Source organism: Triturus cristatus, chromosome 8 (assembly GCF_964204655.1).
Source record: "Triturus cristatus chromosome 8, aTriCri1.1, whole genome shotgun sequence".
Lineage (NCBI taxonomy): Eukaryota > Metazoa > Chordata > Amphibia > Caudata > Salamandridae > Triturus > Triturus cristatus.
The window spans coordinates 998593354-998612816 of record NC_140591.1 but is presented as its reverse complement, the minus strand read 5'-3'; the positions used below and the strand labels follow the sequence as shown (position 1 = coordinate 998612816).

Below are 19463 nucleotides of genomic sequence, written 5' to 3'. Positions count from 1 at the left end.
TTCTTTTAAACTGTAGCTTGCAGAGAGCCCACTCCCTAATCCTTCTTGAAGCAGGGTACAGTCCCCATTGCTGTAGTACCAGATTGTGCAGCCGGCGCAGTCAGTCAGAGGGTAGACCTTTGGGTGCATATTTCAGCAGGGCTGTCCTTCTTCTCCATGTGGTTTCAGGCTGCAGGTCTGAGAGACTAAGCAGCGATCACATATTTATTCAGTGTTCTGGGGCGACAAGCAGGGGGGCACCTCTGTCCAATGAGATGCTGGGTGCCACCCAAAAGCATGACAACTTACTCCAAAGTGTGGTATCTTCTTGTCCCACTAAGTTTTGTACTTCCAAAATCCAACATGGAGGACGTGTCTCTTCACTCCAACTTACCTGGCGAGGATACAGAAGGGGGCACTCAGCCTCGGGCACTCCAGCTCACCCGCCGTGAGGGCAACTGCCATCGATTGAGTTTCCCTGTCTCTCCAGCCGTGAGGGGAACGGCGTTCGGAGACAGGAACTACACAGCCCAGCATCCCTTGCCTGGCGCCTGTTCCTGACGCCGCGCACCGCGCCAGGAGGAAGTATTTTAGCGACCACAGCCTCCCGCAGCGCAGGACACACGCGGGCGGCGCGCCTCCGAAGACTGGGCCAAGGGCGGGCCCGTCCTTGGCTGTCATCACCAGGAAGTGGCAGGGCAGGGCCTTCCCCCTTTCGTTGATCAGCTGGATTAGGCTGCACACCCCTACTAAATCAAAGGTACTGTGTCATATGCCTCAGACACCTTCTGGGAAAACATTACTTCTTTACTTATTTCAGTATTGCACAAGCGCTTGGGACACACTCAGAGACTGAATCCAGACCAATTAGGTAAGTATAAAAAGATATACTTCTATTTTATTTTGTAGAACCTAGCAGGACTTGGCCCAGGTAAGTAAGAAACACTTTCAAATGTAAAGCTGTACACAGCAATGTAGTTGTGGATTGTATAGGAATCGCTTACAGGTTTGTATTACATTTAAAACAGTTTAAAATACAGTCAGATTACTTTTGACTACTCTTGGATTACTTTTCAGTTACTTTCAGGACTTGAGGTGAAATGCTGAGATATCACACACTGGATATTGTCACTTACAGGTAAGTTCAACAATTCTTAAGTTAAGACACAGTTAATTTCTTTTCATACAAAAACAGTTGGTCAACAGACATTGTTTAGGAACAAAACTCGTAACATTGGTTCCTATGGGAAAATGAGTGTTATTAGTTCTCAGGTAAGTAAACAACTTACAAATAGGAGTTTTGAGGGTTAGGACCGAGGTTCCCCAAGGTTCAGTTGGGCACTTAACTTGCACCATCAGCGGCACTAGAGCGGCCAGGTGCAGAGTGCGGGAACCCAATGTTAGCCAATTAGGTTAAGGGGGCCTTCTGTCACAGACTGCTTGTGAGCAGGTCACTTTGCTGTGGGAGCAAACTCCTGGATCTGGGATCAGCACTGCAGGGGCCACACAATCAGCATGGGAGCTGCACCACCGGCGGCACAGGGGCGGCCGGGTGCAGTGTGCCAAGGAGGTGTCAGGGACCCTGTGGATTTCAATGAAGATCTCCGGTTTGGAAAAGATGCTGCAGGCTCAGTCATGGAAGCTTCTTGAAGGCTACCAGCTGCAAGAGAGGTAAGTTGGGTTCTTGGGAGATGTTTGGACAATGTCGGTTGGGCAGCCCAAGGCATGGGGCGTCGGGTGCAGTGGCGTCTTTTGGCATCGGGTCTTTTTACCAGGTTGCGGCCGGGGGGGGCCTTCAGGTTGAGGCTGCAGGCATCACTTGAAGCTTGACAGAAGGTGGGGAGCACCTGATCCCAGGTCAGGATTGCTGTAGAGACCTCCTCGTGGTGTTAGGCCACTCGCACTTGGGCCGTGGGCGTTGGGTGCAGAGTGGTTGAAAATCTCAGAGCTGCCTGGATCTGGATTCTGTGGGTTAGTCTTTGTTGAGCAAATCTGCCGCTTACGGGAGATAGAGTTTTTAAGTTTTATTGCAGGGCAGGTCCTCTGGGGGGGCTGCTGGACACACTGGGTTTTTCTGTAGTCAGGTCAGAGTCTGGACAGGCGTGTAGGGCTGGGGCCAAAGCAGTTGGTGTCCTCTTCTTCCTGGGTCAGCACAGCTCTTCGGGCCTTCTTCTTTCTTCCTCGAATCTTAGGAGGCAAGGTTCATGGTTGCCTCTAAATACTAACTTTAGGAGCGTTATAGAAGTGTGCAGGTTGGAACCAATGGGTCCCTTCCTGCAGGTGGGTACAGCCCCTACTATGCCACCCTCCAGTGGGAGGGGGGCGTGAGCCTCTCCCTAATTGGCTGACTCCCCTCAATCTTCGAGATGAAGGGGACTGAGATGTGTGCCTCACCTTGCCTCCCCCACCAGAGGGGTGGGGTTGGCAAAGGTGGACACACCTTTCTTCATAACTTGGCTTTCCCGATGGTTCTCCCATCCAAAGTAAGGATTAGAACCGGGGGAGCCAGTTGTTGGGGGCAGCAAAAGGCAGGGACAGCTTACAAAGGCGGCAGGCCTTTGAAGCTTCGCCTTCGTTGACCCACCCCATGGAGGAGGATGTATGACACCTCTGCCCAGAATGGGCTTTGTTTCCGGACCCAGAGAATGGAGGCCCTCTACTCAGGGGTCCAGAAACCTGTCTGTTGGGGCAAATGGCAGGCAGCCATTCGGAAACCATATCTGGGTTGGTCGTTTTTCAGGGGGCATCACTAAGATGTCCTCTGAGTGCATTTTACATTAAATCCCACACTGGCATCAGTGTGGGTTTAATGTGCTTAGAAGTTTGCTACCGAACTTCCTAAGTTTCTGTAAAGCCATTATGGAGCATTGGAGTTTGTAATGACCGGCTCCCAGCCCTATACTCTTTTATGGCTTTACTACACAATGTCTGAGAATGGACTTAGACACTGTACGGGGACAGGGCTCATGCCACCGCTAAAGGGGTGACATACCTACGCCCCAGGCAGTTGGCTGTAGGCATGGCACAGAGAGACGTGTGCCATGTCAACTCTTCACTTTGTTCTGCACCAAAACATACAGCCTGCAATGGCAGTGTGTGGGTGTTAAGGTACAGGGTCCCTAAGTGTAGCACAATAGGTGCTGCAGCCCTTAGAGGCCTTCCCTCATCACAGTACCCTTTGTACCCATGATACCTTTTACAAGGGGATTACCTGTGGCCAGATATGGGCCAAATGTTGGTATAAAGGTACAGTTTTGGTAGAGGAAACAGGCAAATCTGATTGCCAGGGACCCAGGGCACATCAAGTCAAGTTGCATCAGATGTCAGGCAAAAAGTGGGGGTAACCATGCAAAAAGGGCACTTTCCTACACATGCCCTGTAGCAAACGAGGACTTCTAGGTCTGTTGCTTCTGTAGGACCTATCCACATTTTTTCCATTCTCTTCTTAGTAAGGAGGAAGGGTAGAGTCATAAATTGCACATGATTGACGTAGCGTAGTACCAATTCTTTGCATGAGCATCACTTCCGAACTTAACTATGTATGGTAAATGTTGGATTCACTTATTTGGTGGAATGCTTTTGGAATTTTTCACCATTTCAATGGGAAACCAAGATCTGATAGGATAACTGATTTTTTCTGAAAGAGATCATGTTTATTGGCAGGTCACCAGTCACCCTCAACTGTTGTTCAGCAAACTTTTCCTAGAAGTTAGCTTTTTTTCTTTCACTATACCCTAAAATTGATAGGAACTGCCTTTCTTTGTCTTCAAAACTGAGGGGACTTTGAAGTTGCACCTGACTTCCTCTCGGCAAGCAGCGAACCAGGTTATATAAAAAAAAATATTTTCAATGACGATAGCTTTGGTTGAATGTGCGTTATCTTCCTAGTGGCACATATTTGCAAGGTGATACATGTGTATGCTTTACTGCTCGATAATATTGCTGTATGTTTATGAAACTTGTTATAATCCGGAATGTGATCTGTTATAGTTGATAAAAACAGAATTCTATGCCACACATTTTTTACATTATTAGCACAAATCGTCTTTCAGAAGTCCCTGTCACCTGCTCTATTCAGCTAAATAATGTTGAACTTTGGGGTGTTTCTCATCTAAATAGGCAGGAGCTACCTATTATAAGAAGACTGGCCTTGGCCCGCTACCTCAAGCCCTCTTCAACGGGGTGCCCCTCAGCAGTGACGAGATGGATGTTGAAGAGTTAGAGACGGTTATTCTTCAGAAGATCATGGATGCCACTGGCTTCTTCCAGAGGGCTGTTTTTATGGTATGCTTAATTTTTTCAAAACATTTAAAATAGATCCAGGGACTGGATGGTCTAACTTTGTCACTCACACCATTTACACTGATGACTCCTCATCTTTCTCATATAATGCATATGTCTTTCTGGTTTCATTGTCTATTTGGAAAGTTGAAATGTATCTACCATGCAATTGGAAGGCATCTGTCCATTCAGTAAAACTCTGAGATCTTCTCGGCTGGTATGTTTGCTGTATGTAACTTTGGCCTGCTAGGCAAATACACAATTTATAGATGATTTATTAAAGCCAGACATGCTCAGAAAGCAACCAGGTATCCTGTTCTCCCGTTATACCATATAACCCTAAAGTAATCACCTCAGCAATCAACACTACACCATAATGTGCAGGTGCTTAGTTTGCGGTATCCTGCTAAAGTCATCCTACTTGTACAAATGGGGTGTTCCTGCTGGTACCCTCCTGGTCTCTGTCCATAGTGTAGCTCTTCCCATACTCACTTACATTACAGAACACAGACATCTGTGTCCCAGAATGCTCACTATGGTCAACAAAAATAAAGCTATGCCACCTGTGTCACATCTGAGGACTACATGTTTGAAGAAATGTTTCATTAAATGTAACCCTTTAAATTGATGTAACCTGCCATAGTTGTTATTGGTATTGAAATTAGATTGTGTGCCTGTGCGCGTGTGTGTGTGTGCGCGCGTGTGTGCGCACATGCCCATGTTGTATATTTGAATAGCGCTTTAATGAGAGTTTTAGTTTAATAGACAGATCTGCTCATTGCTTAAACATGCATAGATAACAGAGAAAGCAACTTTTGTCTGGGTACAAAGCATGTTTTCTGACGTGTACAATTGAATTATTTAAGGGTATTGGTTCAACAAGTTGACCTGATGGCTCACAATATCTCCTATTTAGCAGTACATAGGAAAAGGATGGAAAAATCTTCTAGTGGACCTCCTAAGTAGACAAACCACATACCTACACATATGAGAGTTGAAACGCTAGCTAACTGAGACCAAATTCCAGATGTATGATGTCCGCCAGTTTTCCTTTTTGGCTTTATGTGTGTTTCTCCCTAGGAGTGGGATGGGAACCACTTGACGTTCCTTCTCTTTCCATTTTTCACATGTAGAAAAATAAAAAATGTTCTTCAGATCGGGGGCAGACTTGAACTTGTTTCCCACTTATTTGGGTCCACAAAATCTGATTAGTAAAGCTGTTGCAGCTTTCCTGGGAAGTCATTCTAGCTCTTGTGCACCAGTTGCTAAAATCAGATGATGTATTAACCATGATGAGGTTACCCTCCAAAATCAATAATCCTTTTGGATAAATCACTGGCAATAGAAATTGAAATTTTCCCAAAGGATAATTAGAAATATTTATCCTCTATCAGACATTTTTCAATAGTACATTTCTTTATTTTTGTTTTATTTCTCAAAGAAAGAACGCAGCCCTGCAGCATATATAGTTGTTACAGTTTAAAGAATTGGTCTTGAAGTATCTTCACAAATCACACTTTATCTGTGACAAAGGAGTAACTTCAGAGTCGCCATCACATGTTTATCACTATGAGGCATGCAAGCCAAGGGCTTTTTCAAGGCTTTAACTTTCCTTTTATTCTTTCGGTGAAGTAACTCAAGGATTATATATGAAGACCTCTAGTCAATTTTTTATTAGTCTTATAAATAGAAGTGAGTTCAAGTTGAGGCACCCTTTCAGGATTATATATCTACTGTCTGCGTTATATATCTTCGGACCGCTATATAAAGAAAGTCTTTGTCATGGACCGCAGATATATAATCCCGAAAGGGCCTCTCAAGTTGAACTCAACTCCTATTTGCCATAATAATCTAAAAACAAAAGTGACAAGAGGTCTTCAAATATAACTCTTGAATTACTTCACCGAATGAATAATAGGAAAGTTAAAGCCTTGAAAAAGCCCTTGGCCTGCATGCCCCCAGAGGGCAAAACACGTTGGCAACTGTGAGACAACTCCAAAGTTAATCCTTTATCATAGATAAAGAGTGATTTGTGAAGATACTTCAAGACCAGTTCTTTAAGCTGTAACAATATATGCTATAAGGCAGCCTTCTTTCTACCTGAAATAAAGCAAAAATTAAGTAATTTACTGTTGAATAATTGCTAATGGAGAACATTTGTTTCTAATTATGCTTTGGGAAAATTTAAATTTTCATTTGAAGTGATTTTTCCAAAAGGGTTATTCACTCCGGAGGATACACTCATCTTGGTTAATACTTGCATCATTCTGAGGTATTGTTGGCCCTATCCTTACTAGAGGAAGGTTGTCCAAATAGTTGCATTCAAAGAATCTAACAAGGGTATGAGCTGGCGGGCCATATGTGTGTTGGGACTCTAAATAGGATTCCCTAAAGTCAGGTGAAGTGACGGCTGCTACATCCTCAATGTCTATAGTGATTCTAGTTGAGGTATTTGAAATCAGGTCGTATAAAAACAATGTGCTGCAAGGCCGTTGCCTGGTAGCCTGACTCTCACTGCGAAGAGCAGCCGTCGCCAACCCGAAGCCGCACAGTGTGACGCCCAAGCCACAAGGAGAGGAGGGAGAGACTGCACCTCCCCCCCCCCCCCCCAGGTAACGCTCAGCGAGCAGGCGTGTGTCGCCGCTTGGGGCAGAGTGCGCGCTACGAGAACTGCTCTCGGCCTTTCCCATCTTTGCAGCGCAAGCCTCTGCTCAAGTCAGTATTGCGGCCCGTACTCGCCGATGAGTGGCAGTACCGGGGTTGGATTGTGGAGCTGCACTTTGCTTCCTTTGTAACAGTATTGTGGGCATATTGTGGCAGTTGCTGACCGCGAGTCAGCCAAGAGTGGCATAGAGACCTTCACTAGCACCGCGATCAGTGCCGACTTGCATTACGAACTGCATTATTACTTGCTTTTACGATCCGCATTAGTACTTGAATTACGGACTGCATTATTACTTGCTTTACGAACTGCATTATTACTTGCTTTTACGATCCGCATTAGTACTTGCATTATGGACTGCATTATTACTTGCTTTACGAACCGCATTAGTACTTGCATTACGGACTGTCTTATTTCTACATTACAAACTGCATTACGAACTGAATAGCATTGCATTAGGACTGCATTAGATTGGTTTGAGCAAGATGGCGGCCGTGATCTTGGCCGAGTGAGGCAGCGTCTCGCTCCGCTGGACCGTGTTGACAACCCGACGAACATTGTATATCTCGACGAGTTGAATATGCCGGGGAGATCGAAAATGTTTTGAAAAATAAAGAAAGGAAGAATTACAATTACGCATGGCCTTTGTATCTCACCTGGATATTCTAAGACCCGCTCTCTCACTAAGGCTTCAGCGGTTCTGGCGGGCTGCCTGGTGCCTGGACTTCTCTGCGCTCTGCACGGCGCCCTCTACACGGCTCTCCCTCTCCGTGACTCCGGCGTTTCCTTCAGTTTCATCCTTCATATCGGGGATGCCACCTAAAGCTCCCAAAGCAGCTTCTAAACCGGCGAAACCCCGCAGTTCTATTCGAAATCCGCCGGATGCAGGAACCTCCCGGAAAGGCAGAGCACCGATGGCAGATAAAATCCCCCCTCACAGTCAGCCGGCTGTAACAGCCACCTCTTCCACTTTTTCGGCACCGGGTAAGGGGCAGACACTGTCCGATATTTTTGTTAAGCTTGGGGCCAGGGAAAAGACTGCACTTTCTAGTCCGTCAGCTACCATCACAGCACCCCCAGTTTATTGATTTTGTTTTCACTTCTTCTGAAGTTCTGGGGTCCACTAAGGTTCAAATCGATCCTCGGACTATATCCGATCATAATCCTATAGTTTTTAGTTTTTCATGGGACCGCCCTCTTCACCAAATAAGATCATGGACTTTTGACAGGAAATTATTACTGGATAAATCATATCATGAACGGATGTTAGTCTGGATCCCAGAGTTCTTTGAAATCAATAGTTCTACCGCACCGGTTGGCCTAGTCTGGGACACCTTTAAAGCTGCTTTGCGCGGTGAAACCAAGAGAATCGCATCCTATCGATGGCAAACAGAACAGCTGAATCTCAAAAACAGAGTTACAGCACTTCAACAAGCGGAGCTAGACTTGAGTACTAGTATCCGAAGACGTAATAATTCGCCAGAAAGCGGTCGCCGTCGCTAAGGCTAATCTCCTAGATCCTCTTTACGAGGATATAGCCGCTAAGTATTTTCAATTCCGTACTTCAATGTATGAGCTGGGTGAAGCGTCTGGTAAAGTTTTAGCAAAACGTTTACAACAAAAGGCAATAGCAAGTCAAATACCAAAGGTCAAGGATCGGTGTGGCATATTACAAGACTCACCTAGCGGAGTGTTAAATACTTTTGTTGACTTCTACTCAATGCTATACACTGAGGAGCCAAATATACTCGAGCAGCAACAAAAACAGCTAGAGTATTTCTTTAAATCTTTCGATACCCAGACACCCTCTCCGGATCGGAATTCAATTCTTGCTGAACCTATCAGCTGGGAAGAAATTGTAGCTGCTATTAAATCTCTTTCTATTGGCAAAGCAGCGGGACCCGACCTTATCCATCTTGAATTCTACAACATTTTTTCACATCTATTTAAGCAGCAGATGTTGGAAGTCTTTCAACTTGCCCAGATGGGGGTCATTCCTGACTCCTGGCGGCAGTCAACTATCGTACTATTTAAAAAGAAGGGTAAGGATGAACTAAATCCAGCTTCATATCGGCCCATAGCATTAATAAACACCGATAGTAAAATTTACTCAAGGGTCTTGGCTTGTCGTCTTGTGCAAATAATTTCTCCGTTAGTCTCTATCCGTCAACACGGGTTTATCCCCGGTAGAGATACGACCGATCACATCAGGCGGGTCATCGCTCTTTTAGATTGGGCCCAGGTGACAAATTCTCCCCTCTGGGTGATCCTGTTGGACGCCGATAAGGCGTTCGACAGGGTCTCCTGGGGGTACTTATGGGCCGTCTTGCACTGGAAGGGGATAGCACCCGAATTTATTCTGGCTTTACAAACTTTGTATATTTCCCCAACAGCTAAAATTCGTATTTCAGGAACTGAATCAAGTTATTTTCCCATCACTCGTGGTACTAGGCAAGGATGCCCCTGCTCCCCCTTCCTTTTCGCCTTATATATAGATCCCTTTCTTTCTTTGATAGAAAAATCCCAAAATATCTCCCCAATTATAGTTCATGGTACTGAATATAAGGCATTGGCATATGCCGACGATATAGTGGTATTAACAGACAACACCACTGTCTCTTTTCCGGCATTGGAGATTCTAGCCGCTCAATTTGGCCTAATCTCAGGCTATAAGTTAAACATCACAAAAACACAAATACTGCAGTCATCGGCTATGCCAACGTCGACTGCTCTTATTAGTACACAAGCAACATACCTTGGCATTCAGATCTCGGCTGAAGTTGACCAGATTTCTGATTTGAATTATTTACCCGTCATTGATTTGCTTCACAACAAGCTAGAACGGTTGAATCATCTTCATCTCTCTTTATTCGGGCGCTGTAATGTTCTTAAAATGCTGGTTCTTCCAAAGTTTTTATATCTATTTCGATCTATTCCATTATTGATTTCCAATCTTACTTTAATAAAAGCACAAAGGATCTGTCAAAGGTTTTTATGGGCATACCGTAAGCCAAGATGAGCTGCTAAATGGACCTGCCTTCCGCAGGAACGCGGGGGCTGGTCAGTTCCAAATTTAGTCTATTACTACTGGGCAGCTATGATTCAGCAATTCGCCTTTCCACTATCAGGGAAGACCGTGGAGCTGTCGCCGTATTTGGCCCCATCAATATACTCAATTGCATTAGGTGATGCTACAAAAGGGATATTAACACGTATACTTGAGCCAAGCTACTTCAAAAAAACGAGGTTCAAGGTTGCATGGGCCCTGTTTACGATCTGGCAAAAAAAAGTCGTTTCTCTTCCATCCATAAGCTTAATTATTACACACCACTGAATGCTTCTGGATTACTTCCAGTGATATTCCAAGATCGAGTAGTTTCCATCTGGGCCTCTCACGGCCTGAAGGACATTGGTGACCTTGCTGACTCTGGCCTGTTGGCTTCTTTTTCTTCTTTGAAATACAAATTTCAATTACAGTCTAACCATTTTTTTAAATACCTGCAAATTAGAAGTTTTTTTGATAAAAAAACTTCTAGAAAACCCAATACTTTTCGATAAAATTTTGATATTTGAATTAGTCAAAAGGAAAGCTAAAATCGGTACATTATATCAAACTCTTATGTCTCAACTCCCAGATGACATACTCGATTACAATAATAAATGGGCGGTTAAATTTGGAGTACCTTCCATCGATTTAAAATTTCCATTGATGTTAGCTAGGACGGTTTTTGTTTCCGGTACCCTCCGCACTCAAAGCTACATGGCTATATTTAATCTTTACTATACTCCAGCAAAACTAGTCAGATGGGGGACTGTCACTGGGGGTAAGAGTTCATCATGTGCAAGATGCAAATTTCCATCTGCTGATTCTCTTCACATGTTTTATAATTGCCCTGAGCTATCATTCTTTATCAATCAAATCGAAACGTTTCTTACACAAATCACTCAATCCTCAATCAAAATCTCGGCTGAAATGGTAATTACTGGTTATCAACATGCTATGATCTCTGCGAGATCAAGATACGCACATTCTTTTTTGTTTATTGCAATGGCAATGTTTAGACTGTGTATCACCTCTCTTTGGATAAATCCTGAGCCCCCTAATTTTTTTCACTGGCAGGCCAGGATGTTGGCATGGTTTAAATTAGAAACTGCTGCACAAAAGCTTCAGGGAAGGAGAAGACGTTTAACTGTCTCTAAGAACTGGGCTCCTTTTCAAGATTGGTTAGCAAATTAATAATGTATTTCTGCCACATATTATCTCCTTGTATATATTCCTATATGATTTGGTTCCTAAACTTTTTTTTTTTCAACAATGTATTTCTGTTTTGTAATATTTTTATGGTATCTGTTTCTATGAATTGTATACTGCCAATCCCTCCCCCACCATCACGGGGGGTAGGTCGAATAAAATAATAAAAAAATAAAAAAAAGGACTGCATTAGATCATTGTGAACTGCTCATTAATACCGCAAGAACCTACAAGTGATTGTTGGCCTAATAAATGGCCCAGTGAAATATTACGAATAGGCATATGCTGGATATTTTTTTATCGTTTGGTCTCATCGTATTTCTTCTTGATAAAGATACCGCTATTTTCCTAAATCAGTGTGGTGTCCATTTGTGGTGTTATCACTGTGTTACTGGGAGTGTGGTTGCAAATACTTTACACATTGCCTTGGAGATAAGCCAGGCTGCTTGTGCCAAGCTACGGGAGGGGGAGCAGGGGTTATCTAAGAGTGTGTCCCTCCTTTCCCTGACTAGAAGCAATGGTCCCTATTTGGACTAAGGTACCTACCTCAGCCAACTAGAGAACCCAGTTCTAATCCTCACCTAGATTTCATAAAGCCTTCTGCTAGTTTAGTCCTGTCCCATTTTATTTTAATTACCTATTTTATTGAGTTTTGCCATAATCTTGCCCAAAGGCCTCTAGATACTTGTACAAGTGTGCTTGCAAAACTGGCTTATTATCACAATATAATATTGTATAAACTGTACAATATAACAAGCTGCGAAATAACTTGTCTGTGCCCCCGATTGCAGCCCTGTGCAATGCCTCCTCCCACCGAACCATCAGTATTTTGTCATTTTATGCATTCTGACCATAGCATCGAATCTCTGAATCTAATGTTGGAGTCATTGATGGCGGTGAGGCTAGAGTGAATCCTCTATAATAGGCCCAATTTTCCAGATACGTAAGTATTTTTGGGGACATGCCCTAGCCTGAAACACTGGCTTCTCCAGCCCCATACAAAAATCCATATCCCTTTTCCAAACACCTATGAGGGGCGCAGATTCCACCTTCCATAATCGGGCGATATCCCACTTAGCAAGGGTGAGGCCTAGAAATAAAAGATGGCGTTTGTACCTGTTTCCACCTATGTCCTCTGAGTTGTGCAGTAGCACCAGCCGTGGCAATCTGGGTAGAGTCCACCCCAACACCTCTGTCAGACATGTAAATACCCCCCTCCAAAATCTGTCTAGGGTAGGGCAGATCCAGACTGTAAGTAGGAAGGTCTCCTCTGCTCCACCACATCGCAAGCATTCTGGGGACACTATTCGTCCCACCCTGCAGAGCCTGTGGCATGTGTAGTATGCTCAGTGTCAATATTTGAACTGAATTAAGTGCAGGCGTGATGAGATTGCTGCTCCCCGGGGGAACTCTAGGGCTTCCATCCAATCATTGTTGTTGGAGGGACCTAGATCTGTCTGCCATGTCTCTCTAAGTGTCTCTAGTGTGGCTGCACAGTTGGGGACTAACGATTGGTAGATTTTGGCAATTTTGTGATCTTCTAGATCTCCCATTAGAAATTTGCCTTCAAGTGGGCTAAATTTTGGAAGGGCCATTGCATTTTTAAGGTATGGCATTAGTGCGTGGCAGAATTGCAGGTATTTATAAAATTGAGTACGGGGCATGGAAAAGTCTGCCTGCAGTTCTTGGAATGATTTAAGAGTACAGCCATGTAGGACATCTCCTAGAGAGGATATCCTAATCTGGTCCTAACCCTGGAAGCCCTGTAGATGTTTCAGTTGAGGGAGAATTCTGTTGTGCCATAACGGGGCCTCCCGCGTGATGCGGCCCCCACCAGCCCTTACGGTAGAGAAACTGGCGCCATGCCATTATTTCAACCTTGGTGGCTGGTAGAAGGGCCTGTATGTTTGATTTATGAAATTGGTGTATGTGTATAGAGAGGGGTCCCCCAGTAGACATCGTTCAATGGCGTATGCGGGTTCGTCACTGGAGCTGTACCACCAGTCGTTCAGTACTTTAAGATGTGATGCAGCATTGGAGGACTGAACATCTGCTGTGGCAATGCACCCGCAGTATGTGGAGAGAATGCAGGAGCGAAGTGCCACTCTGGCAGCTCCCCCACCCCAGAGAAACCTGCCCAGTATGGAGTTGATCTGCCTGAACTATGTCTGTGGAATTGGATATGGGTGGTTCTGTAGGTGATAAAGGAGACTCGGCAAGGATATCATTTAGAAAATTGCCAAGCGGCCATAAAGGGATAATGGCAAGCCCGACCAGGACTTGAGCTCCATTTTAATCCTGCCGATTATCGTGTCTGTATTGTGTTCTCGGCAGGCCTCCTCTTTATCTGGTATGAGGACTCAGAGGTATTTCATGCCTCCCCAGTCAATGAGAGGTCTTTTGCCCAATTTCTGTCTATTTGTGTCTCCCTAAGTAGCCATATAATGGACTTATTTACGTTCATAAAGAGGCCTGACATCTCGCCGAATATCTGCATGATTTGAAAGATTCAAGGGTCTGATCTATGTGAATCATAAAGAAAAGGACAGCTAAGGAAACAGTGCTTCAGACCTTGATACACGCTGGACCTGACTATGCGAATGCTCTATATGCCAGCTTGTTGGACTACCTTCTTCGGAAACTGCAGACTGTCCAGAATGCTGCTGCCAGACTTGTGTTTAACATCCCTATGAGAAGCAGTGTTCGGCAGTATCTGTGTCAATTACACTGGCTGCCGGTGGCCAATCGCGTCATCTTTAAAGCATTGACTTTAGCCCATCGCGCTCTGCATGCCCTGAGTCCTGTGTATCTCCAGAAGAGGTTCCTGTTTTACACTCCTGCCAGACACCTGAGATCATCATCTCAGTGCCTGGCATATACTCTTCGCTTTCGGCTTACAAGAATGGGGGCAGCTCACTTGTTGTGAGAGCAGCTACGATCTGGAACTCACTTCCTTTGGCTCTCCGGAGCATTCAGGAATTTGGTCTTTTAAAAAAAAAACTTAAGACCTTCCTGTTTGACTAACTTTAGCATCACTTCTCTGTATCCTTTCCTTTCCATCTTGGGCTCGCGCCAGGACACTCATCGGAGTATCTGTGCACGTTACAAGATTAAATAACATAACATAACATCGTCCGCTTATTGAGCTATGCGATGCAAGATTTTGGCCGACCGTTCGAAGCCCCGGATTTGGGCGTGTATGCGAACCCATGCAGCTAGTGGCACGAATGCAGAGTGCGAACAATACTGGAGATAGAGTGCAGCCCTGTCGGGTGCCGTGGCCGGTGGGGAAGGATGGGGATAAGCAGCCCACAATATGTACGGATGCCATCAGTCTGTTGTAGAGCATTTTAATGTATGATAAAAAAGCGAGGGCCGAAACTTAGACGTTTCAAAAGTATAAACAGGTATGTCCAGCTGCCCGAGTCGAATACTGTATCAATGTCGGCGAGAAGGAGAGCAGCTCAGCGATTTAGTTGGTCCACTGCGGCTATCGCATTATGAACGTGGCCTATGTTATGTTGCGTTGCACATCGGGGCATATATTCCGCTTGATCCGGGTAGATCATGTCGGCTAGGTGGGACTGCAGTCTATTGGCAAGTACTTTCCCCAAGAACTTTGCCACCGCGTTCAGGAGAGAAACTGGGCGATATGAAGTGTGACGTTCTGGGGTCGTCTTGGTTTAAAAAAAGCTACGATCTCCACGTGTCTCCAATCTGGGGGCATGTATGTAGCCTGTACGGCTGCGAGATAATGTGGGCCCTGGAGAGACATGTATGCTTTATAATATTCAAATGGGAAACTGTTGGGGCTGGGTGCTCCTGGTACGCAATTCCGCCAGTCTCAGAGTCAGCTTCTCTAATGAAAGGGGGACCTCCAGAGACTCGCAAGCTTCCTTCGAGAGAGCCTTTGGGGGAGATCTTGTCGAAAAATTGTTCAATCAAGGCGGTATCTAGCACCTCCTGTCGAATATAATGGGACTGATTGTAGGCAGCGAAGCTTCTAGCCAGCGTCGCTGGATTCATCAGTAGTGTGTTGTCAATATTGCGAATCCCCGGCAGTTGGGTGTGTGTTTGTGCCTGCTGGCATAGCCTGTAAAGGAGTCTCCCTGACTTATGTCCCCATTGATAAATTCTTCTCTGTGTAGCTAACCATGCACAGCGTGCCTCCTCCATCAGCTTTTCTTGGTATAGTTGCTGCGTCAGGCATAACTGCTGTCGCATCTTGGCACCATCTCTGTCCTGGACCCGTCTCTCTAATTCAATGATGCGGGCTTCTAATTGTACTAGAGACTGTCTACGTCATTTACGCTCGGCCGCGCAGTAGCTTATTTCAAACCCTTGAATTGTGGGCTTCATAGCCCCCCATAGTATGTTCTGTCCCGCTTTTAACTTTATTTTACTCCTATATTCCTTTAGCGTCACGATGCCTGCGTTGGTGAAGGAGTGCTAAATGAAACTTAAGTCAATTAAGCAATTGACTGCTTCTGGCACTTTAAAATCCCACTTCAGATAATAAAGTTAAAACTGACTGATGTTGGTGTTGGTCTCCCCCCTAACTCAAGACCATACAAAATGTTGAAAAACTAATTTCTGTTCTTTACATTTTCATGAGGCTTGAATTACACTTATTATATCAAACAAGCAAAGATTTAGTTCATAAATGACTTTCACATGTTTCGAGAAGGTGTATTCCCTCCCCTAGGAATTCCTTTAATCCTCTAAAATTAGTTTCAGGAACATTTTCATACATTATTCTTGTAAGTGAGAATGTCAAAAATAATTGTAATCAGTTGCCAATGTTCATATTGTATTGGATTCATGGGTAAATTGATGTACAATCAGCAAATAATTTGATAAGATCCCCTCATTGTGAAGTCTCCTGATGCCTCCATCTGGAATCCAAACATTTGCTTACCTGTGTCCTCCTTTCCAGCCATCAGGTCAGAAGAGGTATGTAATCTTGAGGAATTCCTGAGACCCAGAAGTAAAGCACAACAATTTTTGTAAAGAAGATGAGTCGTTAGTTTTAATGTGTTTAAAGATGTTATTCTTTTGAAGCATGAAGGGTAACTTCTTTTGGTGTATATGATGTAGAGGAACAGTAGAAAAGGACCATTGTCTGGTTGAATGTCTCTTGAAGGAGAGGACAGCGGCCTTGACCTGCCTGATGTAGAGTTGTATTTTACTGCAGCACAGCTGTAGCACGCTGAGAAATGGTGGGTGAGGCAGATACTTGGGATAGAAGATTGCACAGTGCCACTCTGTGCAAGGAATCCCTGCCAGTCCTCCTAATGAGGTTCGAATATACCCTATAGACTACGACAGCATGGAAAACTGCTGTTAAGATCCCTGAGATTCCCTCCTTCTGCAGGTCTTTAGAGGTCTGGTCACCACAACCTTTCTAAACCTTAAGCCAAGAAATGTTACTAGCTGGCTGGAGAGAGGGTGGTTTTCGTAACCTTGTGAACTCCTATCTGGGGGAGAAGTTTATTTCCTTTGTGGAGGCCCAAGGAGCGTTCGGAGTGAGATCAGGACAGTTTCTCCAATAAATGAAAATAGCCAAGACAGCCAGGGAGATCAGGGTGGAGTTTCCCAACACCCCAACTACCTTGAAAATGCAACTCAAGATGGGGAAAAGCCACAAACTAATTTCACATAGGTATAAAGTCTTGAAAAAATACAGAGCTAAAATCCCACCGAAACTGAAACAATTATGGAAAACGGACATAGTCCCCATTAACAGTTAAGGAATGAGAAACATGTGCCCAGGTACAGTAGATATCCAGTAATGCAAGATTCAAAAGAACACACTTTAACTTCCTACACCGCACTTATCAACACCCTCAAAATTAAATAGGATATACTCATACAGGTTACCTGTATGCCTTAAATTCAGGTGGGGGGAGGCGACATTTATACAAATGACAGACACGTGTGACTGAGTATTAGCAGTGAGTATCAATGATTGAGAACAATAACAAATATTGACACAATGATTAAACACTGCCTTTTAGGAATACCTGGACATAAAGATGTGTAAATGCACCATAAATCTGTACTTTTGGGTCTACTTTTGACAAAACTCTGCATAGCAATTCATTGACTCCCCTCCAAAGGCCCGATGGAACTCTCCTGCGAGAAGGATCTTTTGGAGTTGACGCTGGCTGAGGAACTCAAAGTGGAAGCGGTTAGGGCGGACACTAGGGTCATGGAAGACCTGGCTACAAGGACAGATATAATGACTCAATAATAGGATCTGGGTGTGTTTAAGCAGAGCAGCTTAGGCTGAAAATTTACAAAGTGATGACCGTAAAGTGGTAAACAGTGAATTTGGCCAGTATCTGGATGTGTTGCATTTATGGAAGGTGGAACATCCATATAAGGGGATGATAATTTCTGTAGGAGTACTGTAACATCTCTCCTACTTCCCTTTTTCTTTCCTCCTTCTAGTTAAAAACACAGAGGAACATAATTAATATGATGCAAGTGAAACACATTTTTTAAAGGGTTTGGAATGTTTTTCGACAAGTAGAGTGTAGCAGTCGTATGTATAACGATAAATAAACTTGCTTTTCGCCTGTTTCTTTCCAGTTGGTGTTATCATGAAAAACCCATGTTTTCTAAAAGTTTGTTACTGCATTTCTCTGAGTAAAAGATGGGAAAAATATCACATAAACACTCAGAAAATGTTATGTGAGTGATGTTGAAACAGTTATGGGGGTTGGAAGACTTCATAGCTCTAGAACTTCCTTGGCTCAATATCTGAACTAACAATTGCTAGAAAGGTAAGCAAATCTTAGGACTCTCTAACAAAGCTACTGGCAGAACGGTCCAATGCAACCAATTACCTGTCTGCTGGGTTTATTTTCCAACCCCAGAAACAATACATCCAGTAACAAATTCATTGATCTTGCCTTGTTATAAGTGACAAGGGTAGTTATGATAATCTGGAAATTAATGCAAGCCCAAGCTTGACATGATGTGATAAGTGTGAAATTATGCTACACTGCAGGCTCCACAGGTGAGAGTAATTAGGGAATAGCGCATGGCACTTAACTTCCCCAAAGGAAGTAGAGATGCTTTCTAACATTATGAACCTGTATTTTCAGGAGTATGCGGAAACTGCTAAATACAAGATCATTCTCTGGTAGGCTTCTAAAGCTAAAATAAGGGGGGAGATACTCTCAGGAAAGGGAAGAGAGTAAGGGAGTGCAGAGAACTAAAACAAGAGATTTGACATTTGGAGGAAAGAAAGGCCCACACCCCAACAGAAGAGAAAATTCAACACCTGATCCAGAAGCAGGCAGAGTATAGAAACGGTGGCGACTAATGAGGTTAAATTAATATAACTAGCCTGACAGTGGAGAATATATGAAGTAGAGGACAAGACAGGAAAACTCTAATCATGGTTTACAGCCAGGGACGTAACAAGATCACATATAACTGAGTTAGTGGATCCACATAGGAAAAGAGTAGATGGAAGTGATAATATTGTAGCGGTCATGGCCAGTTACTCATGTGAGTTTTTATGCCGGGAGCCCCATGAGGGAGGGAGTAGAGATGAAAGCCTTTGTTAGGGACTGTCCTTCTAGGAAATTGGATAGAGGGAAAGTGCTGGAGGTAGAGTTTGATCTAACAGAGGGGTAGATCTGCTTGGTGCTCTTACAATTACAGACCAGAAAGGCACCAGGGCCGAATAGTCTCCCAGTGAAGTTCCTGCACAGACTGTCCATGAAACTGGTGCCTCCCTCCACAAGATGTATAAGAAGGCCTATGAAGAAGGTGAACTCCCCAGACATTTGCGGATGGCAATGGTGATATCTGTCCTAAAATCAGGGAAACCCCCATATAGATGGAACTCCTACAGACCCATCTCACTTCTGAATGTTAATGCAAACATTCCAGCAAAAGCTCTAAAGAACAGGCTGAGTGGAGTGATTTTAGATTAGGTACATCCAGACCAAAACGGGGTTTATGTCCCAAGGAGCCACAAGGTTTAACCTCAGAAGGCTACTTAACAATATAGCTGCACAGACTTGTGAGAACCGCTGGCAGTGGCCTCCCTTGATGCCCACAAAGCGTTTGACTCTGTGGAATGGTCCTATATGTTTGCGGTCTTAGAGAAAATAGGTTTTGGACCATAATTCCTGGCCTGGGATCGTTTGTTATGTACAAACCTCAAGCGCTACTGAAGGTGACCTGGATCCTCTTAGAGACATTCCCAATTAGCTGCCCCCTCTCACCATTACTGTTTGCACTAGCACTTGAGCCATTAGCTGAATGGGT

General features: G+C 44.2%; 1 protein-coding gene across 2 annotated transcripts in view; it reads left to right on the top strand.

The window, feature by feature from the left end:
• The window catches only part of UGGT2 (UDP-glucose glycoprotein glucosyltransferase 2), a 1472699-nt gene that overhangs the window by 730745 nt on the left and 722491 nt on the right, over positions 1–19463 (top strand). For both annotated transcript variants that reach the window (XM_085622547.1, XM_085622546.1), the window contains one exon: positions 4099–4263. In XM_085622547.1, the coding sequence (XP_085478673.1) occupies positions 4099–4263 (165 nt within the window). The remainder of the gene's footprint in view (positions 1–4098; positions 4264–19463) is intronic.